The sequence below is a fragment of the Cydia fagiglandana genome, chromosome 10 (assembly GCF_963556715.1).
Source record: "Cydia fagiglandana chromosome 10, ilCydFagi1.1, whole genome shotgun sequence".
NCBI classification, from domain to species: domain Eukaryota; kingdom Metazoa; phylum Arthropoda; class Insecta; order Lepidoptera; family Tortricidae; genus Cydia; species Cydia fagiglandana.
The window spans coordinates 15054549-15078553 of NC_085941.1; the positions used below are offsets into that span (position 1 = coordinate 15054549).

The 24005-nt window shown below is 34.4% G+C and overlaps 1 protein-coding gene across 4 annotated transcripts in view; it reads left to right on the forward strand.

Annotated features, from left to right (window-relative positions):
• Positions 1–24005, forward strand: part of LOC134667950 (delta-1-pyrroline-5-carboxylate synthase) — a 267662-nt gene that overhangs the window by 212296 nt on the left and 31361 nt on the right. The window contains exon 1 of one of the 4 annotated variants that reach the window (XM_063525374.1): positions 1138–1404. The exons of 2 other annotated variants lie outside the window; for them this stretch is intronic. In XM_063525374.1, the coding sequence (XP_063381444.1) occupies positions 1285–1404 (120 nt within the window). In that variant the 5' untranslated portion in view covers positions 1138–1284. Of the gene's footprint in view, positions 1–1137; positions 1405–8429; positions 8622–24005 lie in introns of those variants that run through there. One more of the 4 variants, XM_063525375.1, reaches the window with a different exon arrangement.

The window sequence follows — 24005 nt, forward strand, 5'->3', positions numbered from 1 at the left end:
ATAGAACAACACAAAATATTATTAAGAAGAAGAAAACCTATGTTCGGTATTAATAAGAGCAGTTTAAAATATTATGATATAATTGTACATACATAATGATAAATAATGCGGACGTATTATATTACTCACTTAACTATTAACATTTTCCACTCCACATTTTCTATAAATAGTAACAGATGACAACTGTAATATACTACAGAATGTTTTGATTTGTTGTTAAAAAATAAATTGAACTCAATGAATATATGTAACTTCTTTATGCACTTAATCTGTATTCACAAGAGACGACACGTACTAGATCCATTCTAGATACGTTATAGTTTAGATATCAACTAGTTCTCTTTTGCAGCGCAATTCGGGCAACCAATGTCACTTTTACGTGAGATAGAGTAAGATATCTATTAGATATGAATTGGATCTCTGTCATATCCTGTGGAAATCGTTCAAGAGTATCTCCAGAATCGCGCAAATGTCAAATTTGACAGGTTAGATCTTAAACATATCGTTATCGTATCTTGGTGATGTCTAAAAGATATCTATATATCTATTTGTAGATGTCTATATTGTCTATTTCAAAATCCAAATCGGGCCCAATGTTTATTTCTGTAGCCATAAGAATCGGTTTTGATAGCTAGGGCCTGATACATACGAGTATACAATGCATAAAGTTTTGTATGATTCAGGTTAGATTCACTAGACTTAATATCGACCGGGGTAATAATATCGACCGTGATTACACTTTGTATTGTTTTAGAGCTCCCGATACAAAGGGTAATCACAGTCCATCTCCCGGTTGATATAAATCCAATGTATAAAGGTCCAAGAAATGAAAAAATAAGATTTCAGTAAATTTATCATACTTTTATATCATATCATATTAGATTGTATTGTACGTTTCTTCGTGCACCAACTGTAAGCCGTAAGTTGGGCTTACATTTGGATATGAACGTTTTGAAATATTAAAGATACGTACCGTATTATTAGCCTTCAATGAGCATTACTCTAATATAAATTGTGACATCCCGTATATCTGTACTTTATCGCTCACGTCACTCGTTGTAATGTTGATATAATATATATAAGGCCTATCGTCCGTTTACTAACACAGTCAATTATACTAGCAGTCTAGCAACCTGGAAGTGCTAACATGCAACAATAACAAAACAAAGGACATCATTGTTTAAAGGTCATTTAATGGCTTTTTAGTAACTAAAAAAACATACCTAACTGTTAATATATTTAATGATCTTTTTAATTTAAAATCAGTGGTAAAAAATAATTAAAATGTGTTATAATTCTTTGATATTGACCCTGAGAAGGGGATGCGTGCAAAACCGTCTGTTTGGAGAAAATTTTCGGATTCAACAAGCGAGGAATTTTAGCATAAAGGGATTTAAATTAGCCGTAAGTATTTAATGTTATTATTTATTTTTACATATTAATTAAGTCATAACAAATTAATTCGTGTACGTATTCATTTACAATGTAGGATATGAAAATTAATTCAAGATTAAAAATGTTGAGCGAGTGACTAAAGTAAAAACATTAACCGTAAAATTTGTTTTTTTTTTTTCAAAGAAATATACGCGTAAAATAGTTTTTCGACTTTGGTTTAATATGGCTGATAAAAGTGATAAATTAAATTGAATTGTACGATTCAAATAGAATTATGTTGGTAAATTTAATACTATTTTCTAGGCATCAATAGCACGCATGCATATATAGTGCTAAGGGCAAAGTCTGCATACAAGTCTAGAACTTTACGACGCATATCGGAATTATTTTACATAAGAAACATGTTTATATTCCCTACTAGCTCCTCTATTTATTGTTAGCTTGTATGCATAAGATATGTACAAGTAGGTATTTAGTTTCTTACTGATTAAATAAGGAGATTATATAAGGTTACATGATGTTATAGACCGAAATCACTAAGTACATAGTTTAAATTTACAATAACATAAATGTACTTTCGAGTTCTAGCTACATTTTCTATTATAAAACTTTCCTTATATACTTACATACATCCGTGTAAAAATGATGAAAAACATATAAGCATAAAAAACATAATAGCGGAAATATGCTTTAGGTATTAAGCCGCGCCTTGCTCAATAAGGTATGTTGGGGTAAATTCGGACTATTTGTCGACATGTTGTACCTAATCCTTCACGGTCCTCTGTAATCTTTTCTTGCTTCACTCCTGTAAGGATTTTAAAAAGTGCTTGTTATTAATACGTACTTATGAAGATAAGCTTACATATTTTTTTGCATCATACAAGATACCCTTTTTCTCTTTTCAGTGCACTCCGTGTTATAATGTAAGTCCACACTGGGGGCCGATTTATGAATTTCGACCGCTCGATTTCGTGTATTTCGTTAAATAATATCTCCACTACTAGCCCCCTGATCCCTGGCGGGAAATGCGGATAAATATGGCATCTAACACCAGCCATAATTCTTAAATCCAGCATATATAAACAGGTACATATTATGTAAATCAATAATATGTATTGTACAATAAATATTAAAAACGCAGAAAAATATAACTTGGTTAAAATACGTGATGCGGTAGAAGTGCGGATCTCAGAGCTACCTCGTGAAAAAGCTATGTCGTTAAATATTTACCCCTTTATTCATAAAACTATACGGGCCTGATTTAGTAAAATCATGTTTTATCCCTTTCTTACAAATACACAAGTCAATACGACAGATAAGGACAAACGATTATTAGCTAATTGAGGTTTGTAGCGCGTTTATGAATAAGATGGTAAATATTTACGAAAAACCCGTTGCTTAAGATTTATGTGAATATTTAGTTTGATATGAAAATGGTATTGAAAGGTGTGTGACTCAATCAATCAAAAATGATGCGTGTTTTTATAAATAACTGAATCCATCATTCACTTAACCCAGATACGCACTTATCCCAACATACCTTACATAAATATTAAAGAAAATCAAAGCAATCTTGAACATCAGTGGCTCAAAGAGCTTTTCTCAAATTCAAACCCCGCTGCTGCGCTGAATCATACAAAATAATGTTATTTTATAAAGTATCCGTAATATAAAGGCTCTTCTTACGACAGCCATTTCCGTTTTCCTTCGTAGCATTAGCGTATTACCTGAAATCCTTAAACTGTAAACAAATCAATGTGTTGTTGTACTTTTTAGTCTGTAATTCACGCATGACTCATCATTAAGTAGGTGTTTTCAAAACTATTGACTTCAAGTAAGTAGGTACCTACATAGGTTATATGTAATAAAAAATTGGAGCAAGGAAGTGAAGTGATCTTACTCAATATTTAAACTTAAAGATATTTTTAAATACCTAAATTCAGCCACTGCAAACGCAGAGTGAAGCAAAATAAAGATCGCTCCCGGCTAAAAGGTGCCCTCAAAAGCTTTTAATGCGAGTAATACCTCTCTACACTAAAAAGTTTCCATTTCCTGGCGAACCTGAAGAGAGTTGGGCTATTATGGTTATGCGGGGTTGTAAGTAATGCAACGGATGTTGCTTTCGGAGTTTTTTTGGGTTAGACTTGAGAAATGTAGCGATTAAGTGGAACTTTTCGAAAAATCTCAGGATTTACATTTTTCGAATGGATTTCGCCTCGACGAAGTTGCGGTGGCGGGGTATGCGACTTTGAGGCAGAATCTTGGTTACTTAATACGGATGCTTATATTAAGTTTTACTTCAAATTGCTTTTGGATACAAGAGCGTGTATTGTGTACTTTCCGAAATATAATATAAAAACCGTTAATTTTATTGTACGACATTGATTTACAAGATTTACAACTACTGTCGTATATTATAATAAGAAAAGTTACCTATCCAAATTCTGCGAATGGTTACAAAACCTACAGGAAAATAAGCTAAAGAAAAATAAATATAATGGGAAAATATGTGAATGGTTAGAAATGCTTTCGGGAAAGGAAGATTGAAAGGAAATAAACTGGTAAAAATTGCGAATGGCAGAAATTGCAACTTGGATAAATAATTTCCGAAAAATGGACTACCGGGTACTCGTAAATACACGGGCGTGTTGGTGGCCTAGTGGTAAGAGCGTGCGACTTTCAATCCGGAGGTCGCGGGTCGTACCGATGAGTTTTTCGGAATCTATATACGTACGAAATATCATTTGATATTTACCAGTCGCTTTTCGGTGAAGGAAAACATCGTGAGGAAACCGGACTAATCGGTAAATTCACACTCACAAGCTTAGATAATATGTATTATTAGGCTATTTGTATTGTACTATGGATTAAATTAGTAACTGTGTAAATTGTATAACGAAAGTTTACTACAAATTTTGGAGCATTTTTTTTAATGAACACTGAAGTTTTCAGCGTATGAAATTCACGAATTTTAATTTAATATGTTAAGCATCCGGCATCCGGTGTGCGGGAACGAATTCAAGTTCGTGCTCGAGGTTATGCGGTTTTTCATCTGTTTTCTGCAGAGCGCCTGTACAATTGTACATTATTAATATCTCTTGTCTATAAGTACCTATCACATCTTTACAGGTACTCAGTGTCTCTGCCATCATGAGATTTTGTCAAAAAATTTGTGTTAAAGACCCCTATTTGTTTTAAAAGACCTACCTAACGACACCCGATACATAAAGCCTAAAGAATGTCATCCCCACTTTATGTCTAGGGAGGTACCCTAAAAAATATTACTTTTTTATTTTACCACCTTATCGGCAAAATTTATACCTATATAAATATCGATTCTAAATTGCAGCTTTATAGCATTGAAAATCAGCGAGCGGACAGACACACGGACTTGGCGAAACTATAAGGTTTCCTATTGACAACGGAACCCTAAAAAACGTCCATCACGTATGGTGTTTGTCATCATAAAGAGTCCAATACCAGTGCCGTATCCGATTCGTCGATCTAGGAACTCAAAACAAAAACGGCCGTTTTTACTTTGGACGCATAGATTGACAAATCCAGCAACATAAAAACTAGTTTGATGTATTCAAGTGCGCCTTTTTTAAATATCTTTCGTGAAATTTAAATAATCACGATAATTTAGTTGTGGCGCTAGTGTGCACGTTGAAGGGCTCTTAAAGCTCGAGTCAGGCCGAAAATCTAAGGAATACTTGGCTTAGTACCAACCCGGATAGAACATTTAGAACGTCCTCTACTCTAACATTTGATAATCACACGTTAGGTTTGTGTTATAAACATTTTAATACTGATAAACACATCTTTATTGTGTTAAACCAATTAGAGGTCGTTAATGATTACAATGACAATGAACTTTGAAACTATGTTTTGTAAAACAATCTTGTAATATTTTATTTATTTGCCTAATCATTCATTTGAAATAAACAATTATGATTGGATCTCTCTAATTATTATTTATGTCTGTTGTCTAGTCGTAGTAATTAAACTAATTGAAGAGATTAAATGGATCACTGTTTGAAAATGTCATAATAAATCACGAACCTATGATATGTACCTATTTACGAAATATATTTTCCATACTCTCTAAATTGTAGGGTTAAAGTCAGGTAGTTCAGTAACGGATCCACTGCCGTATTCGAACTTCAAGATATTCACAAGAGACGACACGTACTAGATCCATTCTAGATGCATTATAGTTTAGATATCAACTAGTTCTCTTTTGCAGCGCAATTCGGACAACCAATGTCACTTTTACGTTAGATAGAGTAAGTTATCTATTAGATATGAATTGGATCTCTAAGTCATATCCTGTGGTAGTCGTTCAAGAGTATCTCCAGAATCGCGCAAATGTCAAATTTGACAGGTTAGATCTTAAACATATCGTTATTGTATCTTGGTGATGTCTAAAAGATATCTAATCGATTTCTATATCAAAATCCGAATCGGGCCCCCAGGCGGATTTGTATTTGGTCGGTTAACAACATAAATGTTATAACCCGAAAATGTGCATATTGTTTGTTTACTTTTATTTAAATACCTAAAGATAAAGAGTATAGGTAGGTACAAAGTCCAATACCATATCAGTACTAAGAGATTGCATTTAGGTTTACACTCGCACCTATAATTGTAATTTAAAATTAAATCCAATAAGTTGATATCGCGATCCAATTATAACTATGACAATTGCAAAACATGCCCCAGACGCATGTGGCAATAAACGTTATCGGTGTTGTTAAATACTGTCTTTGTGTTTTAGATAACCACTAATAAGATAAAGTAGTGCGATAGGATCTGGCACGTGTAGTTGTTACCGAAGTTAATAGCGGAAAACGGTCAGTAGCAGTACAAAAGTCAATGGTATACAACTGGCTATATTAAACAACTACGAGTATTAAATAACATGATAATCGAATCCAAAAAAAAAAGATATAAATGAATAAATCTAATATATAGTACCGAAGCCGCTGGCGGCGCTTCACCGCTGGATTATTATTGTACGTTAGGCGAGGAAGCTGTCAGCTCCACGGTCTCCTTCGGCGTTTCTGAATCTCTTCAACAGGTCTTTGAATTCGATGTAGTCATAAGCTAAACTGATTATATTATGAGTAATATGTAATGTGGATAACTATCACAAAAATGTCATGACGGTCTTACGTGAAATTACTTTGTACGAATAATATAGTTTTGTAATGGCCTATTTATTGGCTGCTAATTCCCAAACTAGTTAAAAGGGTAATATTTTAAAGATAGAAAGGTACTTATTGAATAAGTATGTCACTACTTAAAAATATAGATTGTTCAGGGTTCGACCCCTCAGGGGTAGGAAAGACAAATGAGGATCTAAAGCTCTGACCCTTGCAAGATAAATCTAACGGCTCGGACACAACCCTTAAATGTTCCTTTAATGTTTCAAGAGCGTACAGAGTTACTGTGTGTAGATTAAGCATTACACAACTGAACATAATTTATAGGCATTAAAACACCCGTGTGATTTTTATTTATGAAATACTCCAGACTGTTTTGTGAGTGCTCCTGTAATAGCTGAATGTATTTATATACCCCTTTTAAAACAGCCTTTTAAAAGCCGTTATGTATGGCAAATCATCTGTTCAGAATTGTCTGTGTTAAATCCCATCTGCTTGGTTTAGCTACTTCATTAAGGGTTATAGCAAGGTTTCTTTAAGTCTAGTAAAGCCAAATTACGGGGATTACGTAGTCTGAACCAGGCTTTAGAAAATTAAACCTAAAACGCAGACTTTTTATTACTTACCTTAGTACCCTACCCTAGTACCTATCAGTAAAAGGGAGTTATTTTCTCAACAGATCGTTATAGCTCAGACGTCACCAGCACAACTGTAGATTAGGTACCTACTAAAACTTAAGTAGTCTACTGAACGTTGAATTTTTCGTTGATGAAATATATACGGGTAGTTTATTAATTCAAGTTTCTCACATTCTTATAACTGAAATGGGACTTGGAGTCGTAAACATTTTGGAAATAATATTCGAGGTGTTTCTCTGGGACCATGGGAGCAATATCGGAGGTAATTAGCAATTTTTACCTGTACTCGATTGAAATTAATTAATGTACGAGTATGTACAAAGGAGGATACTTACAGTAGGCAATATTTTGTAAATAAAAAAAATAATAAATAATAATTAAAGCGTTTATTCACTAGCTTACTTACATCTAGATACATTACATTCTTCTGCCAAACCACAGAGCGGTTTGTTGGCAGACGAACAGCATGTTGTATGAACAGCATATTGCTATATCAACACCCTTGTTGCTTATATGAACAATTAGATGCATGATATGGATCAAGGCTCATTTAGTTGTCGCTAACAAGTACGTGCAATGTCCATTAAAACATTATTATACTAAAAGGGATCATGTTTAATAACTACTGTAGCCGTTTAGGTCTTTTTAGTTCCGCGGGGCTAGCGCGCGTCTGACGCAGTATGCAAACATACTGTATTGCATTTATAAATGCATGTCTATTTACATAATATGTAATAGAGGTATGTATAAGGCGATATTGGAGACGTAAACGGAGATCGCCTTTTAAATGCAACTGCTGCAAAGCTGCAACTACAAAACAGTTCTGTTATTTAAACATTTAATAAAAATAATAGATAAAGTACTTAATTAGATATTTCTGCGTGCGTATATAATATTGCTTATATTATATGCTGCGTAAAATTACATCAACATATAACATATACATAATGCTACTCGTATAAAGCATAGAAATGCACCTAGGTAACTTCTTATTTTTCTAGCGGTTAAGTATTTGTTCATGTTACCTGATGCTCTTATACCTACCTTACATCTTATGTATAATGTACATTTAGCTAAAATACAAAATCTTAATTGACACGCGTTCTCTGAAAAAAACAAATATCACGTGTAAATAAGATATAAAAATCGCAAACTCTTTATTTAAGTAAGTTTCAAACAACTCACTATCAAACATTGATAACCGTCCTCATTTTGTGAGTGTATAAAGTTATCATTACTGGCTAACGAGTCCAAAGCGCGCGTTGTGTTGCAATGCGATAGAAACGGCCAAGTGAACTAAGTGGACAGTTAGTGCTGTGTTAAAATGTTGTACCTTAGTTCTAAACTTCTGAAAAGGCTTGGAAGGAGGTGGTATTCGTACACCGTGGGTGGCGAGAAGCCGCCTCTTATCACCAACTTTGAGGTGAGTAAAACCATTGTAACGAGTATTTCAGTCTGCAAATTAGTTAAAGTTTTTAATTGGTATTTTTTTTTGCTTTTAAAAAGCTATTTCTGTTTCTTACTTTAGCTTAGTTTTAATGGAGCTCTAATTAACATGTTTTTCAACTTTGCACGCCTGTAGTATACCTACCTAAAACTAAAGAAGGATTTAGGAGTGGCAAAGAGTAGGATTTTAAAACTTACCTAAATGGCAATGAGAATGATCTCTTGATATGTAGTTAATTTCGTAAATGTTTTTTTATTTGAAACTAAATTTTAATGTGCTTAAAATTGCTTGTGTTTTAAATTTCAGTGGGAATAACATAAACAATTGTTGTTTAATACAATAAAGTAAACTAAATTTCACCGTATTGTGTTAGAAATAACGGGAACCTTTATTGTCAGCTGTGACAGGGTACGATATATGGTACTGAAATCAAAATTATTGACCTTACGATATTTTAAAGTAGAGTGCACCTTTCATTTTCGTCATCATCATCATCTTCCTCGCGTTGTTCCCGGCATTTTTGCCACGGCTCATGGGAGTCTGAGGTCCGCTTGGCAACTTATCCCAAGAATTGTCGTCGGCACTAGTTTTTACCAAAGCGACTACCATCTGACCTTTCAACCCAGAGGGGAAACCATGCATTGGGATTAGTTCGTTTTTCTCACGTTTTCCTTCACTGAAAAGCGACTGGTAAATATCAAATTATATTTCTTACATAAGTTTCGAAAAACTCAATGGTACGAGCCGGGGTTTGAACCCGCGACCTCCAGATTCCAAGGCGCACGCTCTTACCGCTAGGCGCTACTCGCTTATCGTGAGACCAGCGTTTATACAGTATGTGTCTGACCATGGGGATTTAATTCCAGGGCTTGATTTTACTCACTAAACTGAGCTACTTTTACTGTGGGTCCAACCCTAAAATCGAGGAATTTTTTTGGCATTTCCATAGAAAACGTCGACATCTGATCAGCCAAAATGTATGAAAAAGTAAAAATTTTTTCGTGATTTCGGGGTTGGTGCCATAATAAAAGTAGCTCAGTTTAGCGAGTAGAATCGAGCCCTGGATTTAAAGCCCCATGGTCAGTAACACCCTGTATATCATTTAGTTTTCGCCGACGATAACTGAACTGAACTTTGGGACTAGACGCTTATCTACTGAGTTTTAGTTTTAGCCCTTTTAGTTTACCTACCGTAATGTTTAACGTAGTTTCCAGATCTAAACTCGTGAATCTGGGATTTAAACACACACTCCATATATGTATATGTAGGTATATGTAACGTAACGTAGCAAAAGTTCAAGGGTAAACATTATCTATTTGATTTGAGCTTGAAATTTTAGGATATAATAGGTATTATGTTTAATTAGTAAAGCTAATTTTATTTTGTTGAATGTAATCGAAAAACAGTTAGAAGTAGAATAAATATTCTGTAGTTACTTGTAGGTAACTAGGTAATTAGGTATAGTAATAAAATTGCTTGTAGTGTGTGTCAATTTAATGTAATGGTACCTATATGTATCTACCCTCCCCGGGTCCCTTTGTTTCCCATAAAGTTTTAAGTCATAATGTAACGTTTGTCATATTATCGTTAGTCATAAAACTGAAACCGTTAACTTTTCAGGATTTTCGTAAGGCTATTCTATAGATAGGATAGGTTAGGTTAGGTTTGTTTTATGGCAATCCTGAAAAGTTACGCGTTTCTGAGAAAAACCAATTATGACTAAAGAAAATTCGGACAAACAATACATTATGGCTTAAAACTGTTTGGGAAACAATAGAGACCCGTATGGAATATTGTGTATTTTTTTTTTTCTTTGAATATTATTCAAAAATAGTTCTTTATAGTAATGTTCTGCTTGCCTAGTAAGTAGAAATTAATAAAGTCTATTAATTTTAAAGTCAAATAAATAAATATCTATTAAAGTCTATTAAAATAAATATTTTATTTAAATAGACTTATAATACTTACCTACTTACATCAAGGTCTAGGCACTCAGTCGAGATAATAATGAGAGGCAACTCGCAATGTCAGGAACATTTTTTGTTTGAACATCAATTAAACATAAAAGAGCATTAGATAACAAATGTACAAGTATTTGTAAATAGATAAACCGTGGATAAGGACACTCTATTTGAAGGTGTAAGCACGTGTTCTGAATGAGAGCGTTTTTGTGCTATATACAGGGCTCGGAAACCGTTCTCATTTGTCAAACCGGTTTCGTTCATTCACCCGGGAATGAAAAGGATTTCGTTTCCGTTTGCGGTTACCGGTTAAAAAACTTTTCTTTTGAGATAACGGTTTATGCCATATACGTTCTCATTTCGTTCTCGAAGAACGAAATTAACTGGTTAAATTGAAAATTCCGAAGCGAGATAGAACGAGTAAGTATTGCTATCTCTTTCACGCATGACAACGATTTTAACCGAGAGTCTCCGAAAGCCAAGAGTAACCGATATTATATTGTTCCCTGCGAATCATAAAGTTCGGTTCCCTCTCCTTACCGGTTAGGAGAGAGAACGGAATTTGTTACTTCACGTTCCATCAATTAACCGGTTTTTTAATGAACGAAATAATATAACGGTTGTGGAACGATATTAACAGGTATTTCAATACCGGTTCCGAGCCCTGGCTGTATAGCCTCAGAGGCTGCAGCGGTAGCGGCATGCGTAATCGTAGTGGTAGGTAAACGCTTTTTTTTAGTGTGGATTGATTTTAAACTTTCCGTTATCTTCTAGCAGATGAGACAAATATTTAAAACGGGTATCTCTTATTGAATATGAAACTGACAGCCTTATTTTATATTTTAATAAATAAATAAGCATGTTAAACATTAGTGCAAACATCTGTAGGTATGTCTCAACTACGTCTCAACCCTAGCAAGAAGATCCTATTAATGACATGATATGTGTCAATTTAAATAACTTTTCTCCACACCAGCTCTAAAAGGCTTACTTTGCACTTCAAAAACTGATAGCAAAGTTGCAATTTATTCACATGTGAGGCAAAGTAATCAAATGCAAATTTTGAGTTATTTTCTTATGTTTGCTGGTAGAATTTAAATGATGATTTTGGATGATAAATATTTTATAACATTCATTTGGTTTTGATTTGGTTTGATTTTGTTTGATATTTTACATTTAATATTTGCTTCGGGTTGGTGTGGTGAAAAATGTTGTGTTTCCCTCGGGGGCAAATTTTGTTTAACCATCGTGCTTTGAAACCCTCGTAACGCTCAAGATTCCATTTTTCGAACGACTCGCTACGCTCGTGGTTCAACTTTGGGATCTTTCGCTTGCTCGGGTATCAATATTAGCACGAGCGGTTAAACAACAACTTTCCCCCCTTGTAAAACGAATAACTGTTGTAGGGTTGTCACTGTTATAAAAATATTACGTTGTTACGTTAGTACATTCGTATGCCATTTAACCTTAGAGCATTTAGTAACTGGAGATGTCATCGCTGTCATTTTCTTTACGGAACAATCTGCCGATTTTTGCGTCAAATGTATTGCTATTTCTACATGATTTGTACGTAACGTAAAAATAGCCATGTCAGTCCATACAAAAGGTTGCAAGTTTTTCGGTGAGGGGGGGAGGGGGCGGCTTAATGGCCCCTCCAGTTATTAAATGCTCTAAGCATTTAACACATTTTATGGGCCGGTATCGTACGTACTTAGGTGATTCTCTACGGACCGGACCGAAATACTTGAATGCTGTCTACTAGAGATAGATGACAGACGTAAGATACCGTAATGGGATTGCGACGACATAGTTCTATACGTCAGACGAAACCCTGAGGGAAATCTACGACATACCGCAAGATGATGAAGTCTCAGTTAACTCGTATATAGGAATGACAACTTCTATAGGTAGGTAAATGCTATAGATGTTCTGAATTTAGGTAGTAAATATTTGTTTTACTGAAACGTACGGCATTTACATCAATTGATATCAAACAAATTATTAAGAAATTTCTTTGATTTAGTTTTTGGTTTGATACATACTTAGCCTGAGCGATTTATACCTGTAAATCCTGTAATATATTTGCTGTAGGATATAGTTTATTTTTACTTCCACCGAAGTTAAATATAAACATGTGATAATTTGCTGATGATACACATGGTTGAACGAATTTTTTTTTCATATTACTCTTATTTGTATAATCACAATTCTGACAAATGCCTATTCACCATATACATATATATACTATTATGTTGCATTTGAATGTATTGTCGATTTGAGTCATGCATGTCCCGTAAAAATAGCAAAATATACATAACGATAAATCAAAAATGTCTGTGCCAACAAAATACATCGTATCTTTTCAAACTTCTACACAACTTTATATCATAATATTTATCAAATATTTTATCTGACCGAGCATTCATAACATTTCATACCTAGCATACCTAAAACTATTTTCGTGTTCTACATGACCGCTCCCGACTATTTCAAAAGTTTTACATTTCAGGGGTCGACACAACTTTATCTAGTAGGTATGCAAAATGGCGTATGTGCTGTACCGAAATAGCGGGACTACATGCTTTTGTTAATTACAGATTGGCCAGAGTTGGTGTACTGGTCGATTACCTGTATAGAACACGTGATTATGATTGGCATTTATATTGTGCTTTGAATAGAGTGTACCTACTCCAGCAAAATACGAGCTCGTATTTTAGATAGTAATTTAAGCTCCAGCGAGTTTTAAATCGTCCATCATGATCATGCTTCGCTTTGATAAAACACATTAAATAAAAGATACTAAGAAAATTAAATGTCATCCCATGTTATTCTGAGAAATGACCTTAATGGTCCATATTTTTTGTACTTTTTCACATAATTATGTCAACATTACGTACAACGCCTACATCCTTACTTAGGTATTCTACAAAATTGCTGGAATACCTACTCGCTGACTAGTACTTAATATAGCTTACCTATTGTATGCAATTATGCATGAGTGGTTTCATTGTGTCTTTCACTTTCACTGTACATCATTTAGCAAGGGTACTGAACCCTCACGTCAGTAAAAGGAATATCTTTGTGGGCGGTGTGTACAATACAGTGCAGTCATCTAGTTAAATTATTGGTACTTATGATTAATTTATTCAGCTTTAAAATTGTTCTAGATAGGAGTAGCTCGGGATAAAAGAAGCTGTGAAGATCCTTGGTAGAGGCCTTTGTTCAGTAATAGATGGCTTTCTGCCTATCGGATAAATTGATATAGGTACCTACCATCTCAAATCTATGCATACACTTCGATTTAACTTGTAGAGTTGATACCGTTTATTTATTTATTTATTGAAACTTTATTGCACAGTAAAAATTGTACAAAAGGCGAACTTAATGCCAGAAGGCATTCTCTACCAGTTAACCTTTGGGCCAAACAGAGAACAGGTAGTAATAGGTGCAAGAAAAATTAAAAGTACGAAAAATTAACTATTAAGTATACATTTTTATGTTGAACAACATACAATTTCAAATATATATATTGCTATAATATACTTACTTATACATACATAATATACTAACATACATATGGGTACATATAATATAATATATATATATATATATATATATATATATATATATATATATACCTTTTATCATAGAAGTACTTAAAGTCCTTTGTGTGAGTATGGTCTTAGAGTTTGAATAATTTAGTGCAGAAGATGTGAATGCTTTGTGGTGGTGATAACAATATTGCGCTACAGGCACGAGGTCCGTCTTCAAAAACAAATTCAATTGGAATAGTACCAATTGTATAGTAATTTATATTTTGAATAGCAAGCAAAAGCAATTGGAAACTCGCTGTGTCTGGAACATTAAGTTATCTTAGAGGCGCGCGTTTTCGAGCGACAAATAAAATGTTGATAGACATTAGACACCCATAAACTTGAATAACTACTCATATACCTAGGAATTCAAGTCTACTATATTACATTATTATATTATATTGTTATCCTTAGGGATATGAGAAAACCAATTTTATTAAGAATATACAGGGTACATAAATAATCATACAAAAGTAACTTAAATATATCTAAATAGGGATATTATATCGTTATAACCTTATTTTCGCTTCCTGTTATTTATTTTTCCAAGCTGCAAAGGACATTATTAAAAAATGTTACAATATATATTCTTGTCTTCAAATAATGCCAACTTGGCACTATTGCAACTTCCCTCCGACAAACAAAAAGAACTGACCTGCAAAATGAAATATTTTGAAGTTAACGGACACGTTTTCAAGCTATAAACTAGCGTCTTTTGTTTCTTTGAGTTATTACATTTTGCTTTTAAACACTTCTGCTTTAAAGAAAGTTGAGCTTTAAAAATGCACCAGTTGAATTGGCACTTATTACATATGTGTTTAAGTTGAGTTTGGAACGCTGGTGTTTGCGACTTAGTTCGTTCTGGTTTATAGACAGCGATGTGTCTTTGTGCGGTAATACTCTGTGGTCGGTCAAGGTGCAACGCTCATTCGTATCAATTACTCGTTCGCCGCACGAATGCAGGCAGAATGTCGTATATCCTGGCATCGTATTCTCATTTCTTGCTAGAGCGTAGCTCAGTATGGGTCCTGGGTGCCAGCGTAATGTGACCTGTACCCGTACTAAGAGTCACTGCACGTCAAAACTGACATATACCTACGCTAGCGTCTACGTAATTAAGTTTCTATACATTTCGCTCGCACAAATATGCGAGTACGAGCGAGATGCATAGAAAGTAAGTTACATTCTCGATAGCGTTTATGTCAGTGCCAATCTGGTGGTAGCCACACTGAAGATGCGTAACAACTATGTCACAGAATAAATAATAGGTAGTACTAGGTACAGAAGACTCACTAACAAAACGCGTCTGTTACGATCAGCAAGCCTATTATGGATCGCTTTATCCACATTTATCCACGTGATAAAAGAACTGTCACTTTTTAACTCTGTGGGATAGAAAGAGACGGACACCGTTTTATCACGCTGTCACGTAGACAAATACGACCATCATATCCGTACAGGACAGATATGGACGCTAGGTGGCGACAGCGCCACGCGCGGCTTATGGGTAGCCACCAAAATTGGTGTGGAACGGATGTACTTTTACCTACCTGTAGCAAAGCGACGAAATCGCGGAGTGAGCTACGTCTGACTATGCGAGATCGGAGAGCTAACAAATTAACTGGTTGATATGAGTCCAATTCTCCTTGCTCTGTAAGTGATTGGAATGCCTTAAATGTTACTTAGTTACATGCGACATTGTTCTATTAGGAATGTAGATGCACGTGCTTCCAGTGTATTATAAAGTGATCACGTGTACGTGACTAATAAGTTGTGTTTAACATATCGAGATAAACACAGTAGGTGCATTACGGTGAGGTATTCCGCCAAGCTAAAATAACGTGCCTTGTTTATGAACTTTATACGACTTACGACCTTTGTGGGTATTACATAAAATCCTTCCTGGGCTATTGAATTCTAATTAAACTTACTGCCGTATTCGAACTACAAGATATTCACAAGAGACGACACGTACTAGATCCATTCTAGATACGTTATAGTTTAGATATCAACTAGTTCTCTTTTGCAGCGCAATTCGGGCAACCAGTGTCACTTTTACGTTAGATAAAGTAAGATATTTATTAGATGTGAATTGGATCTCTAAGTCATATCCTGTGGAAAACATTCAAGGGTATCTCCAGAATCGCGCAAATGTCAAATTTGACAGGTTAGATCTTAAATATATCGTTATCGTATCTTGGTGATGACTAAAAGAAATCTAATAGATGTCTATTTCAAAATCCGAATCGGGAAATGACTAAGGGAGTCATGTATCTTTGTTCGGTCTTACTAGAGGTACTTATAACAGTTCTTAATGATGTACCTAATGAAATGCAAAAAGCTAATTATATACAGGGTCTTTAAAGCACTAGTAACCAAGCAGTTTATAAAGCACTAGTAACAAAGCAGTATATATAGTCTTTAGCTTCCGAAGGTGAGATGAAAAATGATTTTTCGGAACTTGTGTAGTAGGCCAATCAAATTAGATTATTTCCGGTAATTAATTCCCAGCTAGCTGGAAATCATCTTAATATCTTCACTTTGTTCTAAATTAGCGTAATCCGAGTTTGCTTTATTCCAGGAGCTGTAGAAAAAATTTTGCTCTTTTTCAGTTTTACCTTTACCTATAGCAAAAAGAATAGATAGTATAGAGGGGTCCTGTTGTAAATTTTGTAGTCACAGTACATTTACTGCCATCTATTGACACACGACTAAAACTCAAAATGAAACGTATAAAATTATCAAAAAATGTATATGTATGGATAAATGATTTATTATTTTTATATCATTTTGATCCATGTTCATTCACTGATATGTATGTGTTAAAATTGTTAGATATGAAACGGTGTCGTCACGCCATGTAGCCGAGGATAGGCTAAAGGTGTGTGCGGCATCTATTCGAGAATGACTTTTTCTTGATTTCCGAGGCACGTTTTTTCCCTAGACTTTATTCATCTTATAAGAAGTTACATATGTCTTTGCCTATAGTATATTATATTTACTTACAGAAAATCCCTGAGCAATATCATTTATATTTACCAGTTGTTTTTCAGTGAAAACAATCATTTTGTTTAAGTTCTCAATCCGCTAGCGTGGAGATTGTGCCCGGCAGTGGGACATATTAGGTTGGTGATGACAATCACGCGTATTTGGGAAAACGAGATAATCACAAGATCTAGAGACGATATAGAGATCAACTAGATTTACATTATATATCGACTAGATGTGACTTGGATATCTAAGTCATAACTTGTCGAAATCGTTCAAGAGGACCTCCAGAATCGCGCAAACGTCAAATTTGACATATCTATCTTACAAATATCTTTAAATTATCCATATCGTAACTTGTTGAGGTCTAGTAGAGATCTAATTCATTTTCATAATCGAGCCGCATGTCTCTGCATATTTGTAGTTAGATTCTCTAAACCTCGCAAAAGCTTTTACCTAAGTACTATACTAGTATTAGAAGTACTTAAATAATATTAATTTCATTTTATAAATGTCATTGAAACTCTAGTTCATTTACTCGAGTGAAAAACTTTGATTCTTTTATCTCAATAAATAATGGAATACTATAAATACCAATGCTCTTTTGTTATGAAAGGTGACTGTAATCTGAACACTTTCAACTTCTAATTTTGTTTCTAACAACCCACGCTGTAAACTAAATTAATTAAAATAAAGAGCTAACGGTAAATAAAATAAATGCAGATCTGCCTCCATTTTTATTCAATTTGAATAAGATCTGAGTTAAGAAGAAATTGAAATATGCGTAGGTATTTCTTAAGATAACCTGGAATCGAATCGAAAATCGAATAAACTGTCGTGAGCCATGCTAAAATGAAATTAATAAATTTTATGGTTTAATTCTGCATTTTTTGATCACTAGCTCTCCATTTCCAAGCACTAACAGTGCATAAGCATCACTTTAATTCGAGGAAGTCAAATTTTGCAATTCAACGAATTCGGTAAGTAATAAGTGTTTTATTTGTAAATACAGGTAGAATTACAGTGGTGGTTAGTTTATATATGTACAGTTTCACTCTATTTTACCAAACAACGTACAAAAACATTGAACTTAATACCAGAATTAAAAACTATCATCATCGCGTACGAGTAATAATGTAATCCTACGTACAGCTACATTCAAAGTTTACGGTCTGAATCAAATCGTCATTTAGAATTAATATAAGACAGTTCGGCCTTTGTCAACTACTATAGCTCGTTTTTTTTAGCATTAGAAAGAACTTGCAAGAAGGTAAGCGATCTTGACATGTCTTTTAATTGAAATACGCTTTTTAAAAATCAGTAACTATTACTTATGGAAGCAGAGGAATACAAATGATCGTATTAGATTCATAATTGTTACATATTTGCCGTGACTTATTTTTTAAACGTGTTTTTCAATAAAAAGACTCATCAAGATTGTTTACCTTATTTCTAATGCTAAAAAAAACGAAGTAGTATCATAAAAGCACTAGTTGTGGCTGGCTATATGCTAACTAGATCTACATTAGGCTGTAGTTTACACACGTCAAAGTTTTTCTATTTTAATTTAGACAGGATAAGAAACGTACAAAGGTTACGGCGCGATTCTGGAAATGAATTAGAGATTAATTAGATACGATATAGTAAAGTGTGTCGTCCCACGGGCAAAGGTACCCTATGGCGGTTGGCGCTTACGCTATTATTAACGCCGCTCCAATATTATTGCGGCGCTATGCGTAAGCGCCGGCCACCATAAGGTATCTTTTTCCGTGGAACGTCACATATCTTCACTATTTCATATCTAGTGACTCTCTAATTCATTTCCCGAATCGCGGCGTCAGCCGCTATAAGGTACCTTTTGCAGTGGAATGACACATATCTTTACTATTTCATATCTAGTGAGTGTCTAATTCATTTCCCGAATCGAGCTGTTAGTACCGGTAATATACTTGAACTTTGTATATCTATAGCTATATAGTCACGCATAAAGTAACTTTGGTATTTGTTTATTCAGTGTGAGGAGGCACTTTTAAAAATGTTGTTTTATATTTTCCGGTGTCCGAATTTTGCTGGTCATCTGAGTTATTGTCAGTGTTATTGGTCGTTAAAAACAAAACAAAATGAACGTCGGAAAAATTGGGTAGTTATTCGGGAATATTTAACTGCGAAATATTTTACATATTATCTTTGACGCCAAAAATTTACTTCTACTTTTGATGAGTGGTGCTATTTTAATATTCGGAGATTTTCTGAGTTTATCCCTTATAAATGTATATTCTTGATTGACATTAAATATTCTCAGTATTATAATTTATAAATGTACATATATTTAGTAGGTAACTAGGTCAATTTAGTTTACATTTCAATATCCAAAAGAATTATTAATGCTTACTTAGCTACCGCAATACTGGCAAATTTGGAAAACCCAGTTCGGACCACATTAAGAGAAATGTCCGAAAAAGGTTGCCGTTTTACGCCCACTCATTAAAAACACGCGAAATATTCAGGCATCATTGAAAATTAATGACCCATTTCAGCTTAAAAGTGTAATTTGACCTTTTTATATGCAATAACCGAAATAAAGATCTGAATTAGGCTCAGGCCGGTCATGAGGCCTTTCCGTGGACAGACCGGGTTAGATAAAGCACCCAAGCGGCATATTATGTGTACCGCAATATTTTATATCCAGTTGAAGTACATTGTCAGATCAAATATCTATAGAATAGCCACAAATCTACTTAGACATACCTACCTCGCACTAACATGAATGTCTAACAGAAAATAACGCAGATAATCTTTATTTAACGCGTGGTAAAAACGTATTATACCTCAAAAACTCTCTGTGCATTGTGTAAAATGGGAAACACAGACAGAAAAGCTTAAGTAAGGTACTTTAAGGTCAAATTTTAAAGGTTGTTGTGGGACCTAAATAGAGTAATCCCCTGACCACTTCAGCGTTACAACAATTAGACCTACGCAAGGAGCTATAGGTACTGGCTCAGATAAGCACAAATAGGCTTGTTTGGGATTAGATGGTGAAAATGTTCTCAAAACAGCAGACTACCAATATTTCTTATGCACAATATAACACTACATATGTATACTAAAGCTTTTATTATTTAAGTTGGACTTTCTCTCATACATCATGTCATCTACTTTTAGATCATCGAGTCAGCCCTCTATAAGAAGTATTTACGTCAAAAGCAAAGGGCATTGTTTTCACAAATCACAATAAAACAATTACAAATATACATAAAACAACAATGTTTCAATTTAAAAAAAAAACAACAAATCTTCAGCTATAATAACTAGTTGTTTACGATACAATTGCGGAAAAGAGAAAATTCGAAACGAGTGGCGATAAATTAAAACACGACCGAAGGGAGTGTTTTAAATCGACACGAGTTGAGTATTACTTATTCGCACGTGTATCGTACAACGTTTTACAGTACGTATGTCCCTTTAAACATTTGACTAGGGAGTGCTCCCGGTACTGGTTTTCTATACAAATATAGTACCGGAACCGGGAATTCCCGGTTCTCGCCATACAAACTCAGTACCGAGAGCATTCCCTACTTTTGACATACGCACGAAAAGTGCTGCTTCACGCACTAACTAGTGCGGAAAAGTAGGACCATATGTACTATAAATAGCTTTACTTAGGACACACAACTGTACATTGAATTTTTATCAAGACTATACCTACAATGTTTACTGAACTGCAACTTAACAATTCATAATGTCAAGCACACCTACTGTCTCCACTCTTCAGTGCTATTCTCTATTCGCACCGCCATCCAACCGTGCCTTCAGGTGTTAAATATCTCACGACGATTTAATATTAGAATATGTAAATGTAGGGACACCATGGTAACGTCTCAGGCAACTTGAGATTTACCCCCAACGCTTTAGCGGTCCCAAGGGCTATAAGACTAAGCTACTTGATTGGATTTGTTACAGTCAGCCTAAAAACAAACTCGGTAAGCCGCAATCCAATAAATTCTCGTTTGTGTTGCGGGCTGAAGATTTAAGCACTGATAGTGGGAAGACAAAGACACGCACGCTGTACAAAGTGGAAAACCAATTCAAACGGCGCGATTCGGGAAATGAATAGTAAAGATATGTGACGTTCCACGGCAAAAGGTACAATTGCCCCGGCTGAATATTGGAGCGGCGTTAATAATAGCGTAATCGCCAGCTGCCATAATGTACCTTTTGCCGTGGAATGTCACATATCTTTACTACTTCATATCTAGTGCATCTCTAATTCATTTCCCGAATCGCGTCGAAAGTTTCCGTACTGTACGATAAAACAACAACAAAAATGATTGATCTTATGATGATGAACAACGATAAAAATGATTTTTTAATTAAGATTTAGGTACAGTGTTGTAACTGTGACTACTGCATGTGCAAGTTGCGGAAAGTGTCCATAAAATTCTATAAATTCTCGGAAATTTCATGAAACTTTCACTAGGAAATATGGGAAATTTTAATATAAATTGGAAAGTTTCAATTCTTATACAAGAAAGTAAGAAATTTGAAATTTCCGATACATTTCGCAATTTTAGAAAGTTTCCGTAGGCACATCAGTAACTGTGACTAAATGTGGAAACGTTGTGGAAACACCGAAATATAATGAATGATATTTGAATCATGTGACATATTTAGCTATCATGCGTCTCACCCGTGTCAATACATGCATGTACGACAGTAGATACATGTACATACTGGCAAGAGCGAGATGCACGGATGACTGAAATCATTTAGACATCATTTCAATTTTCTTTTCATTTCGGCTTCCATGTTAGCTCTATATGTGATAGAGTGTGCATATCATATAGCAAAACTACTCAGTCTCTACTGATGAAAATCAAACGAGCTTTCAAGTATCTACTCAATGAATCGTGCATATATCAATTATGAAACGATGAGAAAAAAAAAGAAATGAAATAAATTCAAATGGAATTAAAATTCAAAACTAAAAGCAGTAATTTGTCAATCTGTAGTAAAAAAAAAAATGAATCTACATCTCGTCGGGTGACAAGTAAAAGTCACTAAGTACATCCACAAGTTCATAGCCATAGTGAACCATATTTGTATTACAAGAAGATCGATTTTTGTTTAAATTTTTTTAGTAATTAGTGATTTTTGCTTGTCACCTGACGATCTGATCAATGGAATAAGTCAGAATGAATAAAACGGGGTCAATATCAAATTGTTGAAGCCACAAGTTCAAGTTCAAGCCCATTCTGTTTAAAAAAATGATATGAAATCTATTTATTGTAATATGACCTTGAGGCTAATTTTAACTTATATTTTGACATCAAAATTATCGGCTCGATTCGGAAAATGAATTAGATTTCTACTAGACTTCAACAAGTTACAGTTCGTTTTTTTTAGCATTAGAAATTAGGTAAACAGTCTTGAAGTGTCTTTTAATTGAAAAACACATTTTAAAAATAAGTTACGGCAAATATGTAACAATTATGAATCTAATACGATCATTTATATTCTTCTGCTTTCATAAGTAATAGTTTTTGAATTTTAAAAAGCGTTTTTCAATTAAAAGACATGTCAAGATCGCTTACCTTCTTGCAAGTTCTTTCTAATGCTAAAAAAAACGAACTATACGATATGGATAATTTAATGATATTTGTGAGATCGATATGTCAAACTTGACGTTTCCGCGATTCTGGAGGTCCTCTTGAACGATTTCGACAAGTTATGACTTAGATATCCAAGTCAAGTCTAGTCGATATCTAATGTCGATCTAGTTGATCTCTAAATCGTCTCTAGATCTTGTGATTATCTCGGAATTCGAATAAGTCTGTATGTCTGTTGCTTATCATTCGCCCCTGCGACTTGCTTGCGTCAATTTATGTGCGAAAATGCACGCGAGAATGATACATTCATGGCAACTCGGCATTTAGATTTAAAAATGTACGATTAGGTTTTGACTATTTGCATATGTCGGCGGCCGATCGTAAGATCAGGCAGATCGTAATGTTCCTGTGTATTGTTTTGAGGATAGTCACATTAAACCAATATATAGGTAAGATAGGTTCGTTAGGTTGCTTCAGATGCCCGAAGGGCAAACTGCCCAGAAATAGGAGCCCCGCCGTCGACTCAGGGAACGAGTCAAAGATTTTCACGTTTCACGATATGCCTAGGAATTTCACGATATGCCTGATCTTACGATCGGCCGCCGACACATACACTTCGATTAGTGTTTTCTATCAACGATTGTCATTTTGCTTGGGCCACCAGATGACACGACTCAAAGTCGTAAAATAATAAGATCGAAACCCTCTCAAATTTTTAAAACGTAATCTGCCTTTCGTAAGCCACGTAAATAAATTCTTAACCCTTTGCCTCATATGTAACTTTTGCTACAAAAAGATTGCCTATAAAGCAGTAATAGTTTTACCATATATCAGCCTCTTTCGCTTCGAAATAAGTTTCGATAGAAAGGTTAACTTATATTATGTTTTATGTAAGTTCCTTTGAATAATAACTAGAGCTTAGGTATAATACAAGTAATGAAGCAAATGCAATTTGAAATAAGTACCTACAAGGCTTTTGAAGTTTTGAAGATTAAAACGAATTTGTTGTCGAGAAAGTTAATGTATAATAATATGTACTTATTTTAATATCCACGAAAACATTTTATTAAACAAGTTAAATAATACTTTCGGCGTATCTCGATAATGCTGATTCGATGGTGCGAGCGCGATGAATAGAAAAGAATTTAATACCAAATGAAAAACAGATTTTTTTTCAATCTGAATGCCTAAGTATATGCGTATGATGCGTAC